Source organism: Pseudophryne corroboree, chromosome 1 (assembly GCF_028390025.1).
Source record: "Pseudophryne corroboree isolate aPseCor3 chromosome 1, aPseCor3.hap2, whole genome shotgun sequence".
In the NCBI taxonomy this organism is placed as follows: domain Eukaryota; kingdom Metazoa; phylum Chordata; class Amphibia; order Anura; family Myobatrachidae; genus Pseudophryne; species Pseudophryne corroboree.
Window position 1 is genome coordinate 1128611558 of NC_086444.1, and position 23108 is coordinate 1128634665.

At 48.0% G+C, this 23108-nt stretch overlaps 1 protein-coding gene across 4 annotated transcripts in view; it reads right to left on the reverse strand.

Annotated features, from left to right (window-relative positions):
* Positions 1 to 23108, reverse strand: part of LYAR (Ly1 antibody reactive) — a 71477-nt gene that overhangs the window by 15000 nt on the left and 33369 nt on the right. For 2 of the 4 annotated variants that reach the window (XM_063923273.1, XM_063923264.1), the window contains exons 4-7: positions 15589 to 15696; positions 7578 to 7661; positions 7126 to 7486; positions 6327 to 6392 (exon numbers count right to left, since the gene is read on the reverse strand). In XM_063923273.1, the coding sequence (XP_063779343.1) occupies positions 6327 to 6392; positions 7126 to 7486; positions 7578 to 7661; positions 15589 to 15696 (619 nt within the window). The remainder of the gene's footprint in view (positions 1 to 6326; positions 6393 to 7125; positions 7487 to 7577; positions 7662 to 15588; positions 15697 to 23108) is intronic. The other 2 variants (XM_063923291.1, XM_063923282.1) reach the window with 2 other exon arrangements.

The window sequence follows — 23108 nt, forward strand, 5'->3', positions numbered from 1 at the left end:
CGCAGGAGACAGGGCACAAAAAGTAAAGCTTTTCCAGATCAGGTGGTGTGCACTGGCTCCTCCCCCTATGACCCTCCTCCAGACTCCAGTTAGGGTCTGTGCCCGGACGAGCGTACACAATAAGGGAGGATTTTGAATCCCGGGTAAGACTCATACCAGCCACACCAATCACACCGTACAACCTGTGATCTAAACCCAGTTAACAGTATGATAACAGCGGAGCCTCTGAAAGATGGCTTCCTTCAACAATAACCCGAATTAGTTAACAATAACTATGTACAATTTATGCAGATAATCCGCACTTGGGATGGGCGCCCAGCATCCACTACGGACTCCGAGAAATAGATTTATCGGTAAGTAAAATCTTATTTTCTCTATCGTCCTAGTGGATGCTGGGGTTCCTGAAAGGACCATGGGGATTATACCAAAGCTCCCAAACGGGCGGGAGAGTGCGGATGACTCTGCAGCACCGAATGAGAGAACTCCAGGTCCTCCTTAGCCAGAGTATCAAATTTGTAAAATTTTACAAACGTGTTCTCCCCTGACCACGTAGCTGCTCGGCAAAGTTGTAATGCCGAGACCCCTCGGGCAGCCGCCCAAGATGAGCCCACCTTCCTTGTGGAGTGGGCCTTTACAGATTTAGGCTGTGGCAGGCCTGCCACAGAATGTGCAAGTTGGATTGTGCTATAGATCCAACGAGCAATCGTCTGCTTAGACGCAGGAGCACCCATCTTGTTGGGTGCATACAATATAAACAACGAGTCAGATTTTCTGACTCCAGCTGTCCTTGCAATATATATTTTTAATGCTCTGACAACGTCCAGTAACTTGGAGTCCTCCAAGTCACTTGTAGCCGCAGGCACTACAATAGGCTGGTTCAGATGAAATGCTGACACCACCTTAGGGAGAAAATGCGGACGAGTCCGCAGTTCTGCCCTATCCGAATGTAAAATCAGATATGGGCTTTTGTAAGATAAAGCTGCCAATTCTGATACTCTCCTGGCAGAAGCCAGGGCTAGAAGCATGGTCACTTTCCAAGTGAGATATTTCAAATCCACCTTTTTTAGTGGTTCAAACCAATGAGATTTTAGAAAGTCCAAAACCACATTGAGATCCCACGGTGCCACTGGAGGCACCACAGGAGGCTGTATATGCAGCACTCCCTTAACAAAGGTCTGGACTTCAGGGACTGAAGCCAATTCTTTTTGAAAGAAAATCGACAGGGCCGAAATTTGAACCTTAATAGATCCCAATTTGAGACCCATAGACAATCCTGATTGCAGGAAATGTAGGAATCGACCCAGTTGAAATTCCTCCGTCGGAGCACTCCGATCTTCGCACCACGCAACATATTTTCGCCAAATTCGGTGATAATGTTGCACGGTTACTTCCTTCCTTGCTTTAATCAAAGTAGGAATGACTTCTTCCGGCATGCCTTTTTCCTTTAGGATCCGGCGTTCAACCGCCATGCCGTCAAACGCAGCCGCGGTAAGTCTTGAAACAGACAGGGACCCTGCTGAAGCAAGTCCCTCCTTAGAGGTAGAGGCCACGGATCTTCCGTGATCATCTCTTGAAGTTCCGGGTACCAAGTCCTTCTTGGCCAATCCGGAACCACTAGTATCGTTCTTACGCCTCTTTGCCGTATAATTCTCAATACTTTTGGTATGAGAGGCAGAGGAGGAAACACATACACCGACTGGTACACCCAAGGCGTTACCAGCGCGTCCACAGCTATTGCCTGCGGATCTCTTGACCTGGCGCAATACCTGTCCAGTTTTTTGTTGAGGCGAGACGCCATCATGTCCACCATTGGTCTTTCCCAACGGGTTACCAGCATGTGGAAGACTTCTGGATGAAGTCCCCACTCTCCCGGGTGAAGATCGTGTCTGCTGAGGAAGTCTGCTTCCCAGTTGTCCACTCCCGGGATGAACACTGCTGACAGTGCTATCACATGATTCTCTGCCCAGCGAAGAATCCTTGCAGCTTCTGCCATTGCACTCCTGCTTCTTGTGCCGCCCTGTCTGTTCACATGGGCGACTGCCGTGATGTTGTCCGACTGGATCAACACCGGTTTTCCCTGAAGCAGAGGTTCTGCCTGGCTTAGAGCATTGTATATTGCTCTTAGTTCCAGAATGTTTATGTGAAGAGACGTTTCCAGGCTCGTCCACACTCCCTGGAAGTTTCTTCCTTGTGTGACTGCTCCCCAGCCTCTCAGGCTGGCGTCCGTGGTCACCAGGATCCAATCCTGTATGCCGAATCTGCGGCCCTCCAATAGATGAGGACTCTGCAACCACCACAGAAGAGACACCCTTGTCCTTGGAGACAGGGTTATCCGTAGGTGCATCTGAAGATGCGACCCTGACCATTTGTCCAACAGATCCCTTTGGAAAATTCTTGCGTGGAATCTGCCGAATGGAATTTCTTCGTAAGAAGCCACCATTTTTCCCAGGACTCTTGTGCATTGATGTACAGACACCTTTCCTGGTTTTAGGAGGTTCCTGACAAGCTCGGATAACTCCTTGGCTTTTTCCTCCGGGAGAAAAACCTTTTTCTGAACCGTGTCCAGAATCATCCCTAGGAACAGCAGCCGAGTTGTCGGCATTAACTGGGATTTTGGAATATTCAGAATCCACCCGTGCTGTTTTAGCACTTCTTGAGACAGTGCTAATCCCATCTCTAGCTGTTCTCTGGACCTTGCCCTTATTAGGAGATCGTCCAAGTATGGGATAATTAATATGCCTTTTCTTCGAAGAAGAATCATCATCTCGGCCATTACCTTTGTAAAGATCCGAGGTGCCGTGGACAATCCGAACGGCAGCGTCTGAAACTGATAGTGACAGTTTTGTACAACGAACCTGAGGTACCCCTGGTGTGAGGGGTAAATTGGAACGTGGAGATACGCATCCTTGATGTCCAAGGATACCATAAAGTCCCCCTCTTCCAGGTTCGCTATCACTGCTCTGAGTGACTCCATCTTGAACTTGAACTTCTTTATGTACAGGTTCAAGGACTTCAGATTTAGAATAGGCCTTACCGAGCCATCCGGCTTCGGTACCACAAAAAGAGTGGAATAATACCCCTTCCCTTGTTGTAGAAGAGGTACCTTGACTATCACCTGCTGAGAGTACAGCTTGTGAATGGCTTCCAAAACCGTCTCCCTTTCGGAGGGGGACGTTGGTAAAGTAGACTTCAGGAAACGGCGAGGTGGATCTGTCTCTAATTCCAACCTGTACCCTTGAGATATTATCTGCAGGATCCAGGGATCTACCTGCGAGTGAGCCCACTGCGCGCTGTAATTTTTGAGACGACCGCCCACCGTCCCCGAGTCCGCTTGAGAAGCCCCAGCGTCATGCTGAGGCTTTTGTAGAAGCCGGGGAGGGCTTCTGTTCCTGGGAAGGAGCTGCGTGTTGCTGTCTCTTCCCTCGACCTCTGCCTCGTGGCAGATATGAATAGCCCTTTGCTCTCTTATTTTTAAAGGAACGAAAGGGCTGCGGTTGAAAAGTCGGTGCCTTTTTATGTTGGGGAGTGACTTGAGGTAGAAAGGTGGATTTCCCGGCTGTAGCCGTGGCCACCAAATCTGATAGACCGACTCCAAATAACTCCTCCCCTTTATACGGCAAAACTTCCATATGCCGTTTTGAATCCGCATCGCCTGTCCACTGTCGCGTCCATAAAGCTCTTCTGGCCGAAATGGACATAGCACTTACCCGTGATGCCAGTGTGCAGATATCCCTCTGTGCATCACGCATATAAAGAAATGCATCCTTTATTTGTTCTAACGACAGTAAAATATTGTCCCTGTCCAGGGTATCAATATTTTCAATCAGGGACTCTGACCAAACTACCCCAGCACTGCACATCCAGGCAGTCGCTACAGCTGGTCGTAGTATAACACCTGCATGTGTGTATATACTTTTTTGGATATTTTCCATCCTCCTATCTGATGGATCTTTAAGTGCGGCCGTCTCAGGAGAGGGTAACGCCACTTGTTTAGATAAGCGTGTTAGCGCCTTGTCCACCCTAGGAGGTGTTTCCCAGCGCTCCCTAACCTCTGGCGGGAAAGGGTATAATGCCAATAATTTCTTTGAAATTATCAGCTTTTTATCAGGGGCAACCCACGCTTCATTACACACGTCATTTAATTCTTCTGATTCAGGAAAAACTATAGGTAGTTTTTTCACACCCCACATAATACCCTGTTTAGTGGTACCTGTAGTATCAGCTAAATGTAACGCCTCCTTCATTGCCAAAATCATATAACGTGTGGCCCTACTGGAAAATACGGTTGATTCGTCACCGTCACCACTGGAGTCAGTGCCTGTGTCTGGGTCTGTGTCGACCGACTGAGGCAAAGGGCGTTTCACAGCCCCTGACGGTGTTTGAGTCGCCTGGACAGGCACTAATTGATTGTCCGGCCGCCTCATGTCGTCAAACGACTGCTTTAGCGTGTTGACACTATCCCGTAGTTCCATAAATAAAGGCATCCATTCTGGTGTCGACTCCCTAGGGGGTGACATCCTCATATTTGGCAATTGCTCCGCCTCCACACCAATATCGTCCTCATACATGTCGACACACACGTACCGACACACAGCAGACACACAGGGAATGCTCCTAACGAAGACAGGACCCACTAGCCCTTTGGGGAGACAGAGGGAGAGTTTGCCAGCACACACCAAAAGCGCTATATCAGGGATAGCCTTATAATAAGTGCTCCCTTATAGCTGCTTTGTTATATCAAAATATCGCCATAAATTTGCCCCCCCCTCTCTGTTTTACCCTGTTTCTGTAGTGCAGTGCAGGGGAGAGACTTGGGAGCCGTCCTGACCAGCGGAGCTGTGAGAGGAAATGGCGCCGTGTGCTGAGGAGATAGGCCCCGCCCCTTTTCTGGCGGGCTCGTCTCCCGCTATTTAGAGAAATCAGGCAGGGGTTAAATATCTCCATATAGCCTCTAGGGGCTATATGTGAGGTATTTTTAGCCTTTATATAGGTTACATTTGCCTCCCAGGGCGCCCCCCCCCCAGCGCCCTGCACCCTCAGTGACCGCGTGTGAAGTGTGCTGAGAGGAAAATGACGCACAGCTGCAGTGCTGTGCGCTACCTTTAGAAGACTGCAGGAGTCTTCAGCCGCCGATTCTGGACCTCTTCTGACTTCAGCATCTGCAAGGGGGCCGGCGGCGCGGCTCCGGTGACCATCCAGGCTGTACCTGTGATCGTCCCTCTGGAGCTTGATGTCCAGTAGCCAAGAAGCCAATCCATCCTGCACGCAGGTGAGTTGACTCCTTCTCCCCTCAGTCCCTCGCTGCAGTGATCCTGTTGCCAGCAGGAATCACTGTAAAATAAAAAACCTAGCTAAACTTTTTCTAAGCAGCTCTTTAGGAGAGCCACCTAGATTGCACCCTTCTCGGCCGGGCACAAAAATCTAACTGGAGTCTGGAGGAGGGTCATAGGGGGAGGAGCCAGTGCACACCACCTGATCTGGAAAAGCTTTACTTTTTGTGCCCTGTCTCCTGCGGAGCCGCTATTCCCCATGGTCCTTTCAGGAACCCCAGCATCCACTAGGACGATAGAGAAAGCCATGAATGCAGGACGCAAGGTTTCCCAAGCAGGACATTACCCAGCGCATCACACTGCCTCTGCTGGCTCGCCTTCTTCCCATAGCGCCTGGTGCCATCTCTTCCTCAGGTAAAAAAAACGCACATGCACCCGGCCGCCCAGATGAAGTAAATGAAGATCTGATTCATTAGTCCAGGCCACTACCTTCCACTGCTCCATGGTTCAGATCGGACGCTGAATGTGCCCGCTGTAGGCGGTGGACAGATGTCAGCAAGGGGCACTCTGACCGGGCTGTGGCTACGCAGCAATGTGCGATGTACTGTGTGTTCTGACACCTTTATATCATAGCCAGCATTAACGTTTCCAGCAGTGTGTGCTACAGTAGCTCTTCTTAGGTACTAATCACTACACAAGACCTGCCATTTTGGAGATGCTCAGACCCCGTTGTCTAGCCAGCACCATTTGGCCCTTCTCAAAGTCTACAGATTTTTACACTTGCCCATCTTTCCTGCTTCCAACACATCAACTTTAAGATATATCTGAATTGTTGCGTTTGAGGTATCTGCTATAATTTACATAAATGCAAATTAGGTAGTCTGAGTAATCCAGCACTGGAGGGATTTATAGCTGGCACAAACAGCCTAAATACACATCACTTTGCATGAATTTATTGGGCTCAAGTAAAAATAAAATAAAAAAACTGAATGTGACAGTTATCAAAGCAGATTTTCCTATCTAGAGATCACGGGCCAGAGCAAGTGCCTCTCCCACCTCTGTGAGCACTGTCCTCTTCAGCATCTGTGGCATTTTCTCCTGCTTCTCCTTCCTGCTGCTCTTCTGGGATTTCAGGAACAAAGAAAGAACAAGTTTTGCAATGCGTGATAAAGGTATGTAACATTTCCTCTGAGATGTTATTACAGCCCTTTAAGCGTATAGATCTAAATACATCTTCCACAAGAAAACTCGAAAAAGCATCATTAGTAGGACATGAAAAAAATCAACAAAGTCAACCATTACGTCAAGTTCCCTACTGGCACTGCAACCTCTATTTGAAGCATGTGGATTTCGGAATCTAAGACTTCCCTGCTCTACTACGCCAACACAGCATGACACATTACAGCCAGGTACAGAAGTTATGGGAGGTTGGAGAAGAGGGAGGCTTGAGTTTCCATGAGATGCTGTAATCCTAGCATCTTGCAGCCAGCTCCTGGGAAAGTACTATGGTCATGATACTAGAAAATGGCTATTACACATGGTTGGCTTTTTTAAAGGGGTGAGGAGAGGATAAATCATAATAACTCTGCAAGTTCCAGCTATGTGCTTGACACAAACTGTTCTAATTTTAGTTTGCATATTAATTACATGTTCCAAAAAATTAGCAACAAATACTACCTACACGTCACTACACAATGAGGATTATTTTGCTAGCAATTAACAAAGGCGCAGATCTACAACACAACCACAGCAAGAAATCCATTATCTGTCTTGGGGTGGACAGCCCGTGAAAGATCGGATTGCTACGGCTGCAGGGCAGATGGGTACCTGTGATGGAAGCTAGTACAATATGTACCTTCGAACTCCTCGTGTTTCTTCTTCTTCTTCTTCTGTGGAATTTGCTCCTCGTCAATATTCTCATTTCCACGTTTTTTCTTTTTCTTCCCCATTGATTCCTCATGCCTGCCTTTGCAGTCACCACCGCCCATACTCTCCTCTTCCACAACCCGTTTCTTGCTCTTTTTCTCTACCCCGTTCTCCGCTTGGCCCTCCGAGCTCAGATCCTTTTTCTCCTTTTTATTCTTTGTCTGTCTTTCCTCCTTCCTCTCTCTCTTACTTTTCTTTTTCTCTGTCACTTCTGCCGTTCCCGAAGCTTCGGATGTGATTTCGATAGCGTCGGACAGTTTTGGAGTATCACTGCTGGCCGCTTTATTTTGCTATGGACGTCGTGGGGGGAAATAAATATCACTATATATAGTAAAGAATGAGCATATTCGGTTATTCAGATCATCAGCAATTATTACTTACAGTGCTTGTGGCATCAGAGAAAATCTCCCACACTTGGTCCTGCATTGTCTGACTATGAATTTTCAGGCTGTTTTGCATCCAATTCTGTAACAGAGCGCAAAAATTATTGGTGACGAGTCAACAGGGCTTTAACTGATATTATATACACCACTGGGCAAGCGTTTTAGAACACCCCCATTTTTCCATTTTATTATCAATGCAGAACAATTTGAATACTACCCTCTGGTCTGGTCTGAACTGGACAGAAGGGCGATGGCAAAGCAACTTACAAGTGCAACTCATTTGTGGGAACTTCTGCAAACGCGTTAGGAAGGAATTCCCATACAATATTGGATTTGCATGGCAGAAAGAATGCCACAAGTGTGTACAGCGGATATATGTACAAAGAGGTGGCTACTTAGAGAAGTCAAAAATGTGTTTTTAATCTCCAATGGTTTATTTGTCCTATGCTTTACATTCACAGTACACTGAACAGGTGGTGGAATTGACCAATCATGTTCTTTTCTGAGAAGTTCAACAGGGAGATTCAGCGCCAATCTCTCTGGGCTCTATATTGGATCCATTTACTATCATCATCATCATCCTCCTCCTCCTTTATTTATAGGATGCCACAAGGGATCCCCAGCGCCTATTACACAGTACAGAATCAAATGAGCAAACAAGAAAATAGCACTTACAGTTCAAGACAAAATAGGAGAGGTATGGAAAACCCGGGGTTTAGGTGCCACCAAAGGGAGTATGAAGTACAGTATAAGAGTAAGTACATACTGTAAGTATGAAGTACAGTATAAGTAAGAAAAGAAGAGGCACATGAGGAAAGAAGGCCCGGCCCTGCTATTGCGAGTTCACAATCTAAAAAATTTAGGAAAATGGTTTATGGACTATGGACATTTTATTTGTTTAATGGCAATCTAAGTATAGTAGCACCCGGTTTTCAACAATTTTTGTTACTTCATTGATGTATTAGGTGGTAGTTACGTTTGAAGAAAGGCAGCTGCCACTGTAGGAATGCTGGCTGGTGTTAGATTATTTTATACAGCTAAAAATAAGGCTTTTTCTTTTGTAAAAGACACACAAAGCCTTGAAAACTGCTAGTGGTGTAACGGAAGACAATAGAGACATATCCACGCTTGAATTATACATAACAATTACAAATAAGAACAAATACTGATCATCTATGTAAGCTGGAGGGACAGAAGCTCTCAATACAAGACCATTGAAGACATGATAAATGCAGTATGCTGGGATTACCGTCTCCCTGGATATTATTCTGATTGGAAACCATGTCCAGCTGACATCAGTGTGTCAGTAATATATAGGGATCCCTATGATCGGGATGTTCAGCCTTATAGGCAAATGACCAGATTTACTAAACCTAGTCACTCAGTAGTTTCCTACCTTAATTATGCACCATGTACGGATAAATGTTTATTATGTTATTTTAATTAATTTCATATACTAACAGATGTTAAATGAATTCATGATGCAGAGTTGTGCACGTCATTAATACCCCTTTTACACCAAAGGAGGTGGGTCGCAGCCGGAGGCCTGACACGGGTGCTACCCACCTCAAGCCCCTTCCAAACTGCCGTCTCCGACCCGGCATATTGCCAGGTTGGTGACGTTGCCGGTGACGCAGCAGGGGCAGCGCTTGGATCACATGATCTCCAAGCGCCACCTGTCCATTCATGCGACCCGGCTCCTGTTTATACAGCACAGTTTGCCAGTGTTCAACCCTGCAAACTACCAGAGTTGGAATACCGGATCACTCAACCCGGATTATTCCAACAGTGCCCATTTAAACCACACAGCAAAACGGGTTATGCACGCTCATGTGCAATAACCCACGTTAGATGCTGGCGGTGTAAAAATAAGAATTTACTTACCGATAATTCTATTTCTCGTAGTCCGTAGTGGATGCTGGGGACTCCGTAAGGACCATGGGGAATAGCGGCTCCGCAGGAGACTGGGCACAAAAGTAAAGCTTTAGAACTACCTGGTGTGCACTGGCTCCTCCCCCCATGACCCTCCTCCAAGCCTCAGTTAGGATACTGTGCCCGGACGAGCGTACACAATAAGGAAGGATTTTGAATCCCGGGTAAGACTCATACCAGCCACACCAATCACACCATATAACTTGTGATCTAACCCCAGTTAACAGCATGATAACAGAGGAGCCTCTAGAAAAGATGGCTCACTACAGCAATAACCCGATTTTTTTGGTAACAATAACTATGTACCAGTATTGCAGACAATCCGCACTTGGGATGGGCGCCCAGCATCCACTACGGACTACGAGAAATAGAATTATCGGTAAGTAAATTCTTATTTTCTCTGACGTCCTAGTGGATGCTGGGGACCCCGTAAGGACCATGGGGATTATACCAAAGCTCCCAAACGGGCGGGAGAGTGCGGATGACTCTGCAGCACCAAATGAGAGAACTCCAGGTCCTCCTCAGCCAGGGTATCAAATTTGTAGAATTTTACAAACGTATTTGCTCCTGACCAAGTAGCTGCTCGGCAAAGTTGTAAAGCCGAGACCCCTCGGGCAGCCGCCCAAGATGAGCCTACCTTCCTTGTGGAATGGGCTTTTACAGATTTTGTCTGTGGCAGGCCTGCCACAGAATGTGCAAGCTGAATTGTACTACAAATCCAACGAGCAATAGTCTGCTTAGAAGCAGGAGCACCCAGCTTGTTGGGTGCATACAGAATAAACAACGAGTCAGATTTTCTGACTCCAGCCGTCCTGGAAACCTATATTTCCAGGGCCCTGACAACGTCTAGCAACTTGGAGTCCTCCAAGTCCCTAGTAGCCGCAGACACCACAATAGGTTGATTCAGGTGAAACGCTGAAAACCACCTTAGGGAGAAACTGAGGACAAGTCCTCAATTCCGCCCTGTCCGAATGGAAAATCAGATGAGGGCTTTTACAGGATAAAGCCGCCAATTCTGACACGCACCTGGCCCAGGCCAGGGCCAACAGCATGACCACTTTCCATGTGAGATATTTTAACTCCACATATTTAAGTGGTTCAAACCAATGTGACTTTTGGAACCCAAAAACTACATTTAGATCCCAAGGTGCCACTGGAGGCACAAAAGGAGGCTGTATATACAGTACCCCTTTCACAAACGTCTGAACTTCAGGGACTGAAGCTAGTTCTTTTTGGAAGAAAATTGACAGGGCCGAAATTTGAACCTTAATGGACCCCCATTTCAGGCCCATAGACACTCCTGTTTGCAGGAAATGTAGGAATCGACCTAGTTGAAAATTCCTCCGTCGGGGCCTTACTGGCCTCGCACCACGCAACATATTTTCGCCAAATGCGGTGATAATGTTTTGCAGTTATATCTTTCCTGGCTTTGATCAGGATAGGAATAACTTCATCCGGAATGCCTTTCTCCTTCAGGATCCGGCGTTCAACCGCCATGCCGTCAAACGCAGTCGCGGTAAGTCTTGGAACAGACAGGGTCCTTGCTGGAGCAGGTCCCTTCTTAGAGGTAGAGGCCACGGATCCTCCGTGAGCATCTCTTGAAGTTCCGGTTACCAAGTCCTTCTTGGCCAATCCGGAGCCCGAATATAGTGCTTACTCCTCTCCATCTTATAATTCTCAGTACCTTGGGTATGAGAGGCAGAGGAGGGAACACATACACTGACTGGTACACCCACTGTGTTACCAGAGCGTCTACAGCTATTGCCGGAGGGTCCCTTGACCCGGCGCAATACTTGTCGAGTTTTATAAACATGTGGAAGACTTCTGGGTGAAGTCCCCACTTGCTGACAGTGCTATCACATGATTTTCCGCCCAGCGAAGAATCCTTGCAGCTTCTGCCATTGCCCTCCTGCTTCTTGTGTCACCCTGTCTGTTTACGTGGGTGACTGCCGTGATGTTGTCCGAATGGATCAACTCCGGGTGACCTTGAAGCAGAGGTCTTGCTGAGCTTAGAGCATTGTAAATGGCCCTTAGCTTCAGGATATTTATGTGAAGTGATGTCTCCAGGCTTGACCATAAGCTCTGGAAATTCCTTCCCTGTGTGACTGCTCCCCAGCCTCGCAGGCTGGCATCCGTGGTCACCAGGACCCAGTCCTGAATGTCGAATCTGCGGCCCTCTAGAAGATGAGCACTCTGCAACCACCACAGGAGAGACACCCTTGTGCATGGTGACAGGGTTATCCGCTGATGCATCTGAAGATGCGACCCGGACCATTTGTCCAGCAGGTCCCACTGGAAAGTTCTTGCGTGGAATCTGCCGAATGGGATTGCTTCGTAGGAAGCCACCATTTTTCCCAGAACCCTTTCATTGATGTACTGAGACTTGGCTCGGTTATAGGAGGTTCCCGACTAGCTCGGATAACTCCCTGACTTTCTCCTCCGGGAGAAACACCTTTTTCTGGACTGTGTCCAGGATCATCCCTAGGAACAGACGACGAGTCGTCGGAATCAGCTGCGATTTTGGAATATTGAGAATCCAATCGTGCTGCCGCAACACTACCTGAGATAGTGCTACACCGACCTCCAACTGTTCCCTGGATCTTACCCTTATCAGGGAATCGTCCAAGTAAGGGATAACTAAAATTCCCTTCCTTCGAAGGAGTATCATCATTTCGGCCATTACCTTGGTAAAGACCCGGGGTGCCGTGGACCATCCATACGGCAGCGTCTGAAACTGATAGTGACAGTTCTGTACCATAAACCTGAGGTACCCTTGGTGAGAAGGGTAAATTGGGACATGAAGGTAAGCATCCTTGATGTCCCGAGACATCATGTAGTCCCCTTCTTCCAGGTTCGCAATCACTGCTCTGAGTGACTCAATCTTGAATTTGAACCTCCGTATGTAAGTGTTCAAGATTTTAGATTTAGAATCGGTCTCACCGAGCCGTCCGGCTTCGGTACCACAACAGTGTGGAATAATACCCCGTTCCCTGTTGCAGGAGGGGTACCTTGATTATCACCTGCTGGGAATACAGCTTGTGAATGGCTTCCAAAACTGCCTCCCTGTCAGAAGGAGACATCGGTAAAGCAGACTTTAGGAAACGGCGAGGGGGAGACGTCTCGAATTCCAATTTGTACCCCTGAGATATCACCTGAAGGATCCAGGGGTCTACTTGCGAGTGAGCCCACTGCGCGCTGAAATTCATTGAGACGGGCCCCCACCGTGCCTGATTCTGCTTGTAAAGCCCCAGCGTCATACTGAGGGCTTGGCAGAGGCGGGAGAGGGCTTCTGTTCCTGGGAACTGGCTGATTTCTGCAGCCTTTTTCCTCTCCCTCTGTCACGGGGCAGAAATGAGGAACCTTTTGCCCGCTTGCCCACGAAAAGACTGCGCCTGATAATACGGCGTCTTCTTATGTTGAGAGGCGACCTGGGGTACAAACGTGGATTTCCCAGCTGTTGCCGTGGCCACCAGGTCTGAAAGACCGACCCCAAATAACTCCTCCCCTTAATAAAACAATACTTCCAAATGCCGTTTGGAATCCGCATCACCTGACCACTGTCGTGTCCATAACCCTCTACTGGCAGAAATGGACAACGCACTTAGACTTGATGCCAGTCGGCAAATATTCCGCTGTGCATCACGCATATATAGAAATGCATCTTTTAAATGCTCTATAGGCAATAATATACTGTCCCTATCTAGGGTATCAATATTTTCAGTCAGGGAATCCGACCACGCCAACCCAGCACTGCACATCCAGGCTGAGGCGATTGCTGGTCGCAGTATAACACCAGTATGTGTGTAAATACATTTTAGGATACCCTCCTGCTTTCTATCAGCAGGATCCTTAAGGGCAGCCATCTCAGGAGAGGGTAGAGCCCTTGTTCTTACAAGCGTGTGAGCGCTTTATCCACCCTAGGGGGTGTTTCCCAACGCACCCTAACCTCTGGCGGGAAAGGATATAATGACAATAACATTTTAGAAATTATCAGTTGTTATCGGGGGAAACCCACGCATCATCACACACCTCATTTAATTTCTCAGATTCAGGAAAACTACAGGTAGTTTTTCCTCACCGAACATAATACCCCTTTTTGGTGGTACTCGTATTATCAGAAATGTGTAAAACATTTTTCATTGCCTCAATCATGTAACGTGTGGCCCTACTGGAAGTCACATTTGTCTCTTCACCGTCGACACTGGAGTCAGTATCCGTGTCGGCGTCTATATCTGCCATCTGAGGTAACGGGCGCTTTAGAGCCCCTGACGGCCTATGAGACGTCTGGACAGGCACAAGCTGAGTAGCCGGCTGTCTCATGTCAACCACTGTCTTTTATACAGAGCTGACACTGTCACGTAATTCCTTCCAACAGTTCATCCACTCAGGTGTCGACCCCCTAGGGGGTGACATCACTATTACAGGCAATCTGCTCCGTCTCCACATAATTTTTCTCCTCATACATGTCGACACAAACGTACCGACACACAGCACACACACAGGGAATGCTCTGATAGAGGACAGGACCCCACTAGCCCTTTGGGGAGACAGAGGGAGAGTTTGCCAGCACACACCAGAGCGCTATATATATACAGGGATAACCTTATATAAGTGTTTTTCCCCTTATAGCTGCTGTATTTTTAATACTGCGCGTAATTAGTGCCCCCCTCTCTTTTTTAACCCTTTCTGTAGTGTAGTGACTGCAGGGGAGAGCCAGGGAGCTTCCCTCCAACGGAGCTGTGAGGGAAAATGGCGCCAGTGTGCTGAGGAGATAAGGCCGCCGAGAAGGGGGCGGAGCCTATCTCCCATTTTTCTGTGTATTCTGGCAGGGGTTAAATTCATCCATATAGCCCAGGAGCTATATGTGATGCATTTTTTGCCATCCAAGGTGTTTTTATTGCGTCTCAGGGCGCCCCCCCCCCCCCCCAGCGCCCTGCACCCTCAGTGACCGGTGTGTGAAGTGTGCTGAGAGCAATGGCGCACAGCTGCAGTGCTGTGCGCTACCTTGTTGAAGACAGGACGTCTTCTGCCACCAATTTTCCGGACCTCTTCTGTCTTCTGGCTCTGTAAGGGGGCCGGCGGCGCGGCTCTGGGACCTATCCATGGCTGGGCCTGTGATCGGTCCCTCTGGAGCTAATGTCCAGTAGCCTAAGAAGCCCAATCCACTCTGCACGCAGGTGAGTTCGCTTCTTCTCCCCTTAGTCCCTCGATGCAGTGAGCCTGTTGCCAGCAGGTCTCACTGAACATAAAAAACCTAAAACTAAACTTTTCACTAAGCAGCTCAGGAGAGCCACCTAGTGTGCACCCTTCTCGTTCGGGCACAAAAATCTAACTGAGGCTTGGAGGAGGGTCATGGGGGGAGGAGCCAGTGCACACCAGGTAGTTCTAAAGCTTTACTTTGTGCCCAGTCTCCTGCGGAGCCGCTATTCCCCATGGTCCTTACGGAGTCCCCAGCATCCACTAGGACGTCAGAGAAAGGGGTATTAGTGAGAGGTTACATAAAGTCCAGCACACATGTTCGTGAAGGTATAAAACCGATTAGATAATCTGCTATTGAAATGGCTTGCCTGGAAGGAGCTAACGATCATTAAGGGGATCATAAGGGGATCATTGTAGGCTGCATGATGTCATGTTTCTAGTGCGACGCTTGACTGATGCACATAAAATTTGGTGACCCGGATGGACTGGCCAGCTCTGAGTCCAGATCTTAACCCCATTGAGAACTTCTGGGAAGAATTAGAGTGACGGGTGCATTCTAGGCTGACTTGACCTTCTTCCGAGTCGCAGTTGGTCACTGTACTTAAGGCAGAAAAGACAAACATACCGCCTGCTGTTGTCCTGGAACTTGTGGACAGTTTGCCAAGAAGGGTGTCTGCAGTAATCACTGCACGTTATGGACCTACGTCAATAAAATCTCATTTATCTATTTGCTGTCAGTGTGCAATCACTTGTCTACATCGTGTACATTAATACTCAAGACTGACAGGGTGGGAGATACCAGGAAACACTACTGCACTTGTTTTTCCATCTGCGTTTATATTAAACAGCAACAAAGAGGCTGAAAGATGAACACATACCTGGAATTTCGTCTTTTTTCTCGGAATGTTATCGAACGTACTTAATTGATTTAAAATGTTCTTCAGATTTGAACTAATGTTGGGTTTGTTCATAGCTTCATAAATCCTCTGTTATAGGGAAAATAAGAATTTACTTACCGATAATTCTATTTCTCGGAGTCCGTAGTGGATGCTGGGGTTCCTGAAAGGACCATGGGGAATAGCGGCTCCGCAGGAGACAGGGCACAAAAAGTAAAGCTTTAGGATCAGGTGGTGTGCACTGGCTCCTCCCCCTATGACCCTCCTCCAAGCCTCAGTTAGGTACTGTGCCCGGACGAGCGTACACAATAAGGAAGGATTTATGAATCCCGGGTAAGACTCATACCAGCCACACCAATCACACTGTACAACCTGTGATCTGAACCCAGTTAACAGTATGATAACAGCGGAGCCTCTGAAAAGATGGCTCACAACAATAATAACCCGATTTTTGTAACTATGTACAAGTAATGCAGATAATCCGCACTTGGGATGGGCGCCCAGCATCCACTACGGACTCCGAGAAATAGAATTATCGGTAAGTAAATTCTTATTTTCTCTATCGTCCTAGTGGATGCTGGGGTTCCTGAAAGGACCATGGGGATTATACCAAAGCTCCCAAACGGGCGGGAGAGTGCGGATGACTCTGCAGCACCGAATGAGAGAACTCCAGGTCCTCTTTAGCCAGGGTATCAAATTTGTAGGATTTTACAAACGTGTTTGCCCCTGACTAAATAGCCGCTCGGCAAAGTTGTAAAGCCGAGACCCCTCGGGCAGCCGCCCAAGATGAGCCCCCTTCCTTGTGGAATGGGCATTTACATATTTTGGCTGTGGCAGGCCTGCCACAGAATGTGCAAGCTGAATTGTATTACACATCCAACTAGCAAAAGTCTGCTTAAAAGCAAGAGCACCCAGTTTGTTGGGTGCATACAGGATAACAGCAAGTCAGTTTTCCTGACTCCAGCCGTCCTGGAACCTATATTTTCAGGGCCCTGACCACATCTAGCAACTTGGAGTCCTCCAAGTCCCTAGTAGGCGCAAGACACCACAATAAGCTGATTCAGGTGAAACACTGACACCACCTTAGGGAGAGAACTGGGGACGAGTCCGCAGCTCTGCCCTGTCCGAATGGACAAACAGATATGGGCTTTTTTGAGAAAAAAACCACCAATTTGACACTCGCCTGGTCCAGGCCAGGTCCAAGAGCATGTTCACTTTTCATGTGAGATGCTTCAAATCCACAGATTTGACTGGTTTTAAACCAATGTGTTTTGAGGAATCCCAGAACTACGTTGAGATCCCACAGTGCCACTGGAGGCACAAAAGGGGGTTGTATATGCAATACTCCCTTGACAAACTTCTGGACTTCAGGAACTGAAGCCAATTCTTTCTGGAAGAAAAATCGACAGGGCCGAAATTTGAACCTTAATGGACCCCAATTTGAGGCCCATAGACACTCCTGTTTGCAAGAAATGCAGGAATCGACCGAGTTGAAATTTCTTCGTGGGGCCTTCCTGGCCTCACACCACGCAACATATTTTCGCCACATGTGGTGATAATGTTGTGCGGTCACCTCCTTTCTGGCTTTGACCAGGGTAGGAATGACCTCTTCCTGAATGCCTTTTCCCTTAGGATCCGGCGTTCCACCGCCATGCCGTCAAACGCAGCTGCGGTAAGTCTTGGAACAGACATGGTACTTGCTGAAACAAGTCCCTTCTTAGCGGCAGAGGCCATAAGTCCTCTGTGAGCATCTCTTGAAGTTCCGGGTACCAAGTCCTTCTTGGCCAATCCGGAGCCATGAGTATAGTTCTTACTCCTCTACGTCTTATAATTCTCAGTACCTTAGGTATGAAAAGCAGAGGATGGAACACATACACCGACTGGTACACCCACGGTGTTACCAGAACGTCCACAGCTATTGCCTGAGGGTCTCTTAACCTGGCGCAATACCTGTCCCGTTTTTTGTTCAGACGGGACGCCATCATGTCCACCTTTGGTAATTCCCAACGGTTTACAATTATGTGGAAAACTTCCCCATGAAGTTCCCACTCTGCCGGGTGGAGGTCGTGCCTACTGAGGAAGTCTGCTTCCCAGTTTCCATTCCCGGAATGAAACACTGCTGACAGTGCTATCACATGATTTTCCGCCCAGCGAAAAGTCCTTGCAGTTTTTGCCACTGCCCTCCTGCTTCTTGTGCCGCCCTGTCTATTTACGTGGGCGACTGCCGTGATGTTTTATCCCACTGGATCAATACCGGCTGACCTTGAAGCAGAGGTCTTGCTAAGCTTAGAGCATTATAAATTTACCCTTAGCTATATTTATGTGGAGAAAAATCTCCAGACTTGATCACACTCCCTGGAAATTTTTTCCTCGTGTGACTGCTCCCCAGCCTCTCGGGCTGGCCTCCGTGGTCACCAACATCCAAAACTGAATGCCGAATCTGCGGCCCTCTAGAAGATGAGCACTCTGTAACCACCACAGGAGAGACACCCTTGTCCTTGGATATAGGGTTATCCGCTGATGCATCTGAAGATGCGATCCGGACCATTTGTCCAGCAGATCCCACTGAAAAGTTCTTGCATGAAATCTGCCGACTGGAATTGCTTCGAAGGAAGTCACCATTTTTTTACCATGGCCCTTGTGCAATGATGCACTGATTTTAGGAGGTTCCTGACTAGCTCGGATAACTCCCTGGCTTTCTCTTCCGGGAGAAACACCTTTTTCTGGACTGTGTCCAGAATCATCCCTAAGCACAGGAGACTTGTTGTCGGGATCAGCTGCGATTTTGGAATATTTAGAATCCACCCCTGCTGTTGTAACAGTATCCGAGATAGTGCTACTCCGACCTCCAACTGTTCCCTGGACTTTGCCCTTATCAGGAGATCGTCCAAGTAAGGGATAATTAAGACGCCTTTTCTTCGAAGAAGAACCATCATTTCGGCCATTACCTTGGTAAAGACCCGGGGTGCCGTAGACAATCCAAACGGCAGCGTCTGAAACTGATAGTGACAGTTCTGTACCACGAACCTGAGGTACCCTTAGTGATAAGGGCAAATTTGGGACATGGAGGTAAGCATCCCTGATGTCTCGGGACACCAGATAGTCCCCTTCTTCCCGGTTCGTTATCACTGCTCTGAGTGACTCCATCTTGATTTGAACCTTTGTAAGTGTTCAAATTTTTTTAGATTTAGAATAGGTCTCTCCTAGCCTTCTGGCTTCAGTACCACAATATAGTGTGGAATAATACCCCCTTTTCTTGTTGTAGGAGGGGTAATTTAATTATCACCTGCTGGGAATACAGCTCGTGAATTTTTTTTTTTTTTTTTTCCCCATACTGCCTCCTTGTCGGAGGGAGACCTTGGTAAAGCAGACTTCAGGAGCCTGCGCAGGGGAAACGTCTCGACATTCCAAACTGTACCCCTGGGATACTACTTGTAAGATCCAGGGGTCCTGTACGGTCTCAGCGTCATGCTGAGAGCTTGTCAGAAGCGGTGGAACGCTTCTGTTCCTGGGAATGGGCTGCCTGCTGCAGTCTTCTTCCCTTTCCTCTATCCCTGGGCAGATATGACTCTTATAGGGACGAAAGGACTGAAGCTGAAAAGACGGTGTCTTTTTCTGCAGAGATGTGACTTAGGGTAAAAACGGTGGATTTTCCAGCAGTTGCCGTGGCCACCAGGTCCGATGGACCGACCCCAAATAACTCCTCTTCCTTTATACGGCAATACACCTTTGTGCCGTTTGGAATCTGCATCACCTGACCACTGTCGTGTCCATAAACATCTTCTGGCAGATATGGACATCGCACTTACTCTTGATGCCAGAGTGCAAATATCCCTCTGTGCATCTCGCATATATAGAAATACATCCTTTAAATGCTCTATAGTCAATAAAATACTGTCCCTGTCAAGGGTATCAATATTTTTAGTCAGGGAATCCGACCAAGCCACCCCAGCTCTGCACATCCAGGCTGAGGCGATCGCTGGTCGCAGTATAACACCAGTATGTGTGTATATACTTTTTATGATATTTTTCCAGCCTCCTGTCAGCTGGCTCCTTGGGGACGACCCTATCTATAGACGGTACCGCCACTTGTTCTGATAAGCGTGTGAGCGCCTTATCCACCCTAAGGGGTGTTTCCCAACGCGCCCTATCTTCTGGCGGGAAAGGGTATACTGCCCATATTTTCTATCGGGGGGAACCCACGCATCATCACACACTTCATTTAATTTATCTGATTCAGGAAAAACTACGGTAGTTTTTTCACATCCCACATAATACCCTCTTTTGTGGTACTTGTAGTATCAGAAATATGTAACACCTCCTTCATTGCCCTTAACGTGTGGCCCTAATAAGGAATACGTTTGTTTATTCACCGTCGACACTGGATTCAGTGTCCCTGTCTGTGTCTGTGTCGACCGACTAAAGTAAACGGGCGTTTTAAAACCCCTGACGGTGTTTTTGAGACGTCTAGACCGGTACTAATTGTTTGTCGGCCGTCTCATGTCGTCAACCGACCTTGGCGCGTGTTGACATTATCACGTAATTCCCTAAATAAGCCATCCATTCCGGTGTCGACTCCCTAGAGAGTGACATCACCATTACAGGCAATTGCTCCGCCTCCTCACCAACATCGTCCTCATACATGTCGACACACACGTACCGACACACAGCACACACACAGGGAATGCTCTGATAGAGGACAGGACCTACTAGCCCTTTGGAGAGACAGAGGGAGAGTTTGCCAGCACACACCAAAAACGCTATAATTATATAGGGACAACCTTATATAAGTGTTTTCCCTTATAGCATCTTTTTTATATATTTCTAACGCCAAATTAGTGCCCCCCCTCTCTGTTTTAACCCTGTTTCTGTAGTGCAGTGCAGGGGAGAGCCTGGGAGCCTTCCCTCCAGCCTTTCTGTGAGGGAAAATGGCGCTGTGTGCTGAGGAGATAGGCCCCGCCCCTTTTTCGGCGGCCTCGTCTCCCGCTCTTAACGGATTCTGGCAGGGGTTAAATATCTCCATATAGCCCCCGGAGGCTATATGTGAGGTATTTTTAGCCAAAAAAGGTTTTCATTTGCCTCCCAGGGCGCCCCCCTCCCAGCGCCCTGCACCCTCAGTGACTGCCGTGTGAAGTGTGCTGAGAGGAAAATGGCGCACAGCTGCAGTGCTGTGCGCTACCTTAAGAAGACTGAGGAGTCTTCTGCCGCCGATTCTGGACCTCTTCTCGTTTCAGCATCTGCAAGGGGGCCGGCGGCGAGGCTCCGGTGACCATCCAGGCTGTACCTGTGATCGTCCCTCTGGAGCTAATGTCCAGTAGCCAAGAAGCCAATCCATCCTGCACGCAGGTGAGTTCACTTCTTCTCCCCTAAGTCCCTCGTTGCAGTGATCCTGTTGCCAGCAGGACTCACTGTAAAATAAAAAACCTAAGCTAAACTTTTCTAAGCAGCTCTTTAGGAGAGCCACCTAGATTGCACCCTTCTCGGCCGGGCACAAAAATCTAACTGAGGCTTGGAGGAGGGTCATAGGGGGAGGAGCCAGTGCACACCACCTGATCCTAAAGCTTTACTTTTTGTGCCCTGTCTCCTGCGGAGCCGCTATTCCCCATGGTCCTTTCAGGAACCCCAGCATCCACTAGGACGATAGAGAAATTAAAATGGACAGAACATAATCACTCAGGTTGTAATCACAATGTTAATGTATCATTAATACTAGACGGAAACACGAATCTTCTGTAAATGTCAAAATAAGTCTTGCACCTGACCGCCATACAGATCAGAGTACTGAACATCTAGACGTCATGAGTGTTCTGCACATTTATTACATTTGAAAATGATGCAGTAACTCATGCAGCGCAGTGACTGGTAAGAAATGCAACTTACACACTACAGTATTCCAAACAGACTATAACATTAACACTTACAGATGTGTCCTTATACGCGACTCCCAAACAGCCCCTCTTGGTACACCAGGTCTTGTGAGAATTTTCTAGCACCAGGCATCTTTTTTTGCAGAAAATGTGTCAAAGGGAGTATTCAATGCTTGTTGGATCCTTTCCGACAGGATTTGGCCGTTCCCATCAGCCGCTGCCGAGCCCGGAAAGCCATCCGCCGCGAAGGTGGATGAAGTTTCCCACCCTACCGCCCCAGCAATTAGGTGAGTTATGTGTGCGGGCGGGTAAGGAGAGGCGCACTCAAAGTAAAAAAGCCAATCCCGGGTATCCCGTCATTGAACATTTTTCAATCCCGATACCCGGGATTGAAAAAAATGGTCCGGGATTGGCCACCCTACTCCCATGTGAATGGGAGCTCACTGGATCTGGTCTTCACTCACCGCTGTGATATTTCTGATTTCTCCAACTCCCCATGTCCCCTCTCAGATCACCACCTGCTCTCCTTTAACCTCTCTCTCTGCTTCTCCATCTCTACCTCCAAAGGCTACCATCAGTAAACGCAACATTGAGGCTATAGACACCACTCGACTCACTTCTCTCTCCTGAACTGGCTACATCTCTTTACAAAGCTTCCTTTCTGCTCGACTCTGTCGCTCCACCAACCACTATTCACCCTCGCAGATCAACATCAACCCTGGCACACCAAGTGCACCAGATATTTGGAGAAATGCCCACGTACTGCTGAGAGACAGTGGAGGAAATCACACTCTAAGGCAGATTTTCTCCATTGCAAGCTTATGCTCTCATCCTTCAGTGCTGCCCTTTCCCTCGTTAAACAGTCATACTTCAAAAACCTCATATCCTCTTAGTCTTCCAACCCCCGGCGCCTCCTCAGCCCACCCCCACCTCGTTTCACCGCCTCACTCTCTGCTCTTGACTTTGCCACTTACTTCACATCCAAAATTGACCCCATACGTCAGGACATCACATCCCACAAAAAAAAATCAGCAACCAGCCACCTCCTATCCCTTACCACCCCTCCCCTGCCGTCTTACTAACTCTGACATCTTTCTCCCACGTATCTGGTGAGGAAGTCATAGCCCTCATCCATACCTCAACCCCCTCCTCCTCCCCCACTTGACCCTATCCCCTCCCGCCTCCTCAGCTACCTCTCTCTCTCTGCCTGCTCCCATCTTGCCAACCTCCTCAATCTCCCATCAGGCACTGTCCCCTCTGCCTTCAAGCATGCACTCGTCTCCCCTAGTCTAAAAAAAAAACCTACCCTTGTTCCACACACTCTCCAACTATCGACCCATCTCTCTCCTTCCTTTTGCCTCCAAACTCCTTGAGTGTATTGTCTATAACAGTCTGACTGCCTTTCTTTCCTCCCACTCACTACTTCACCAATTCCAGTCTGGCTTCCTTTCTCTCCACGCCACTGAAACTGCTCTCATAAAAGTCTGCAATGACCTCCTATCTGCTCAATTCAAGGGTCACTACTATGCTTATTCTCACTGACCTCTCTGCTGCTTGTGACACTGTGGACCACCCTCTCCTTCTGCAAATCCTTCATTACCTTGGTCTGCATTATACTGCCCTCTCCTGGCTGTC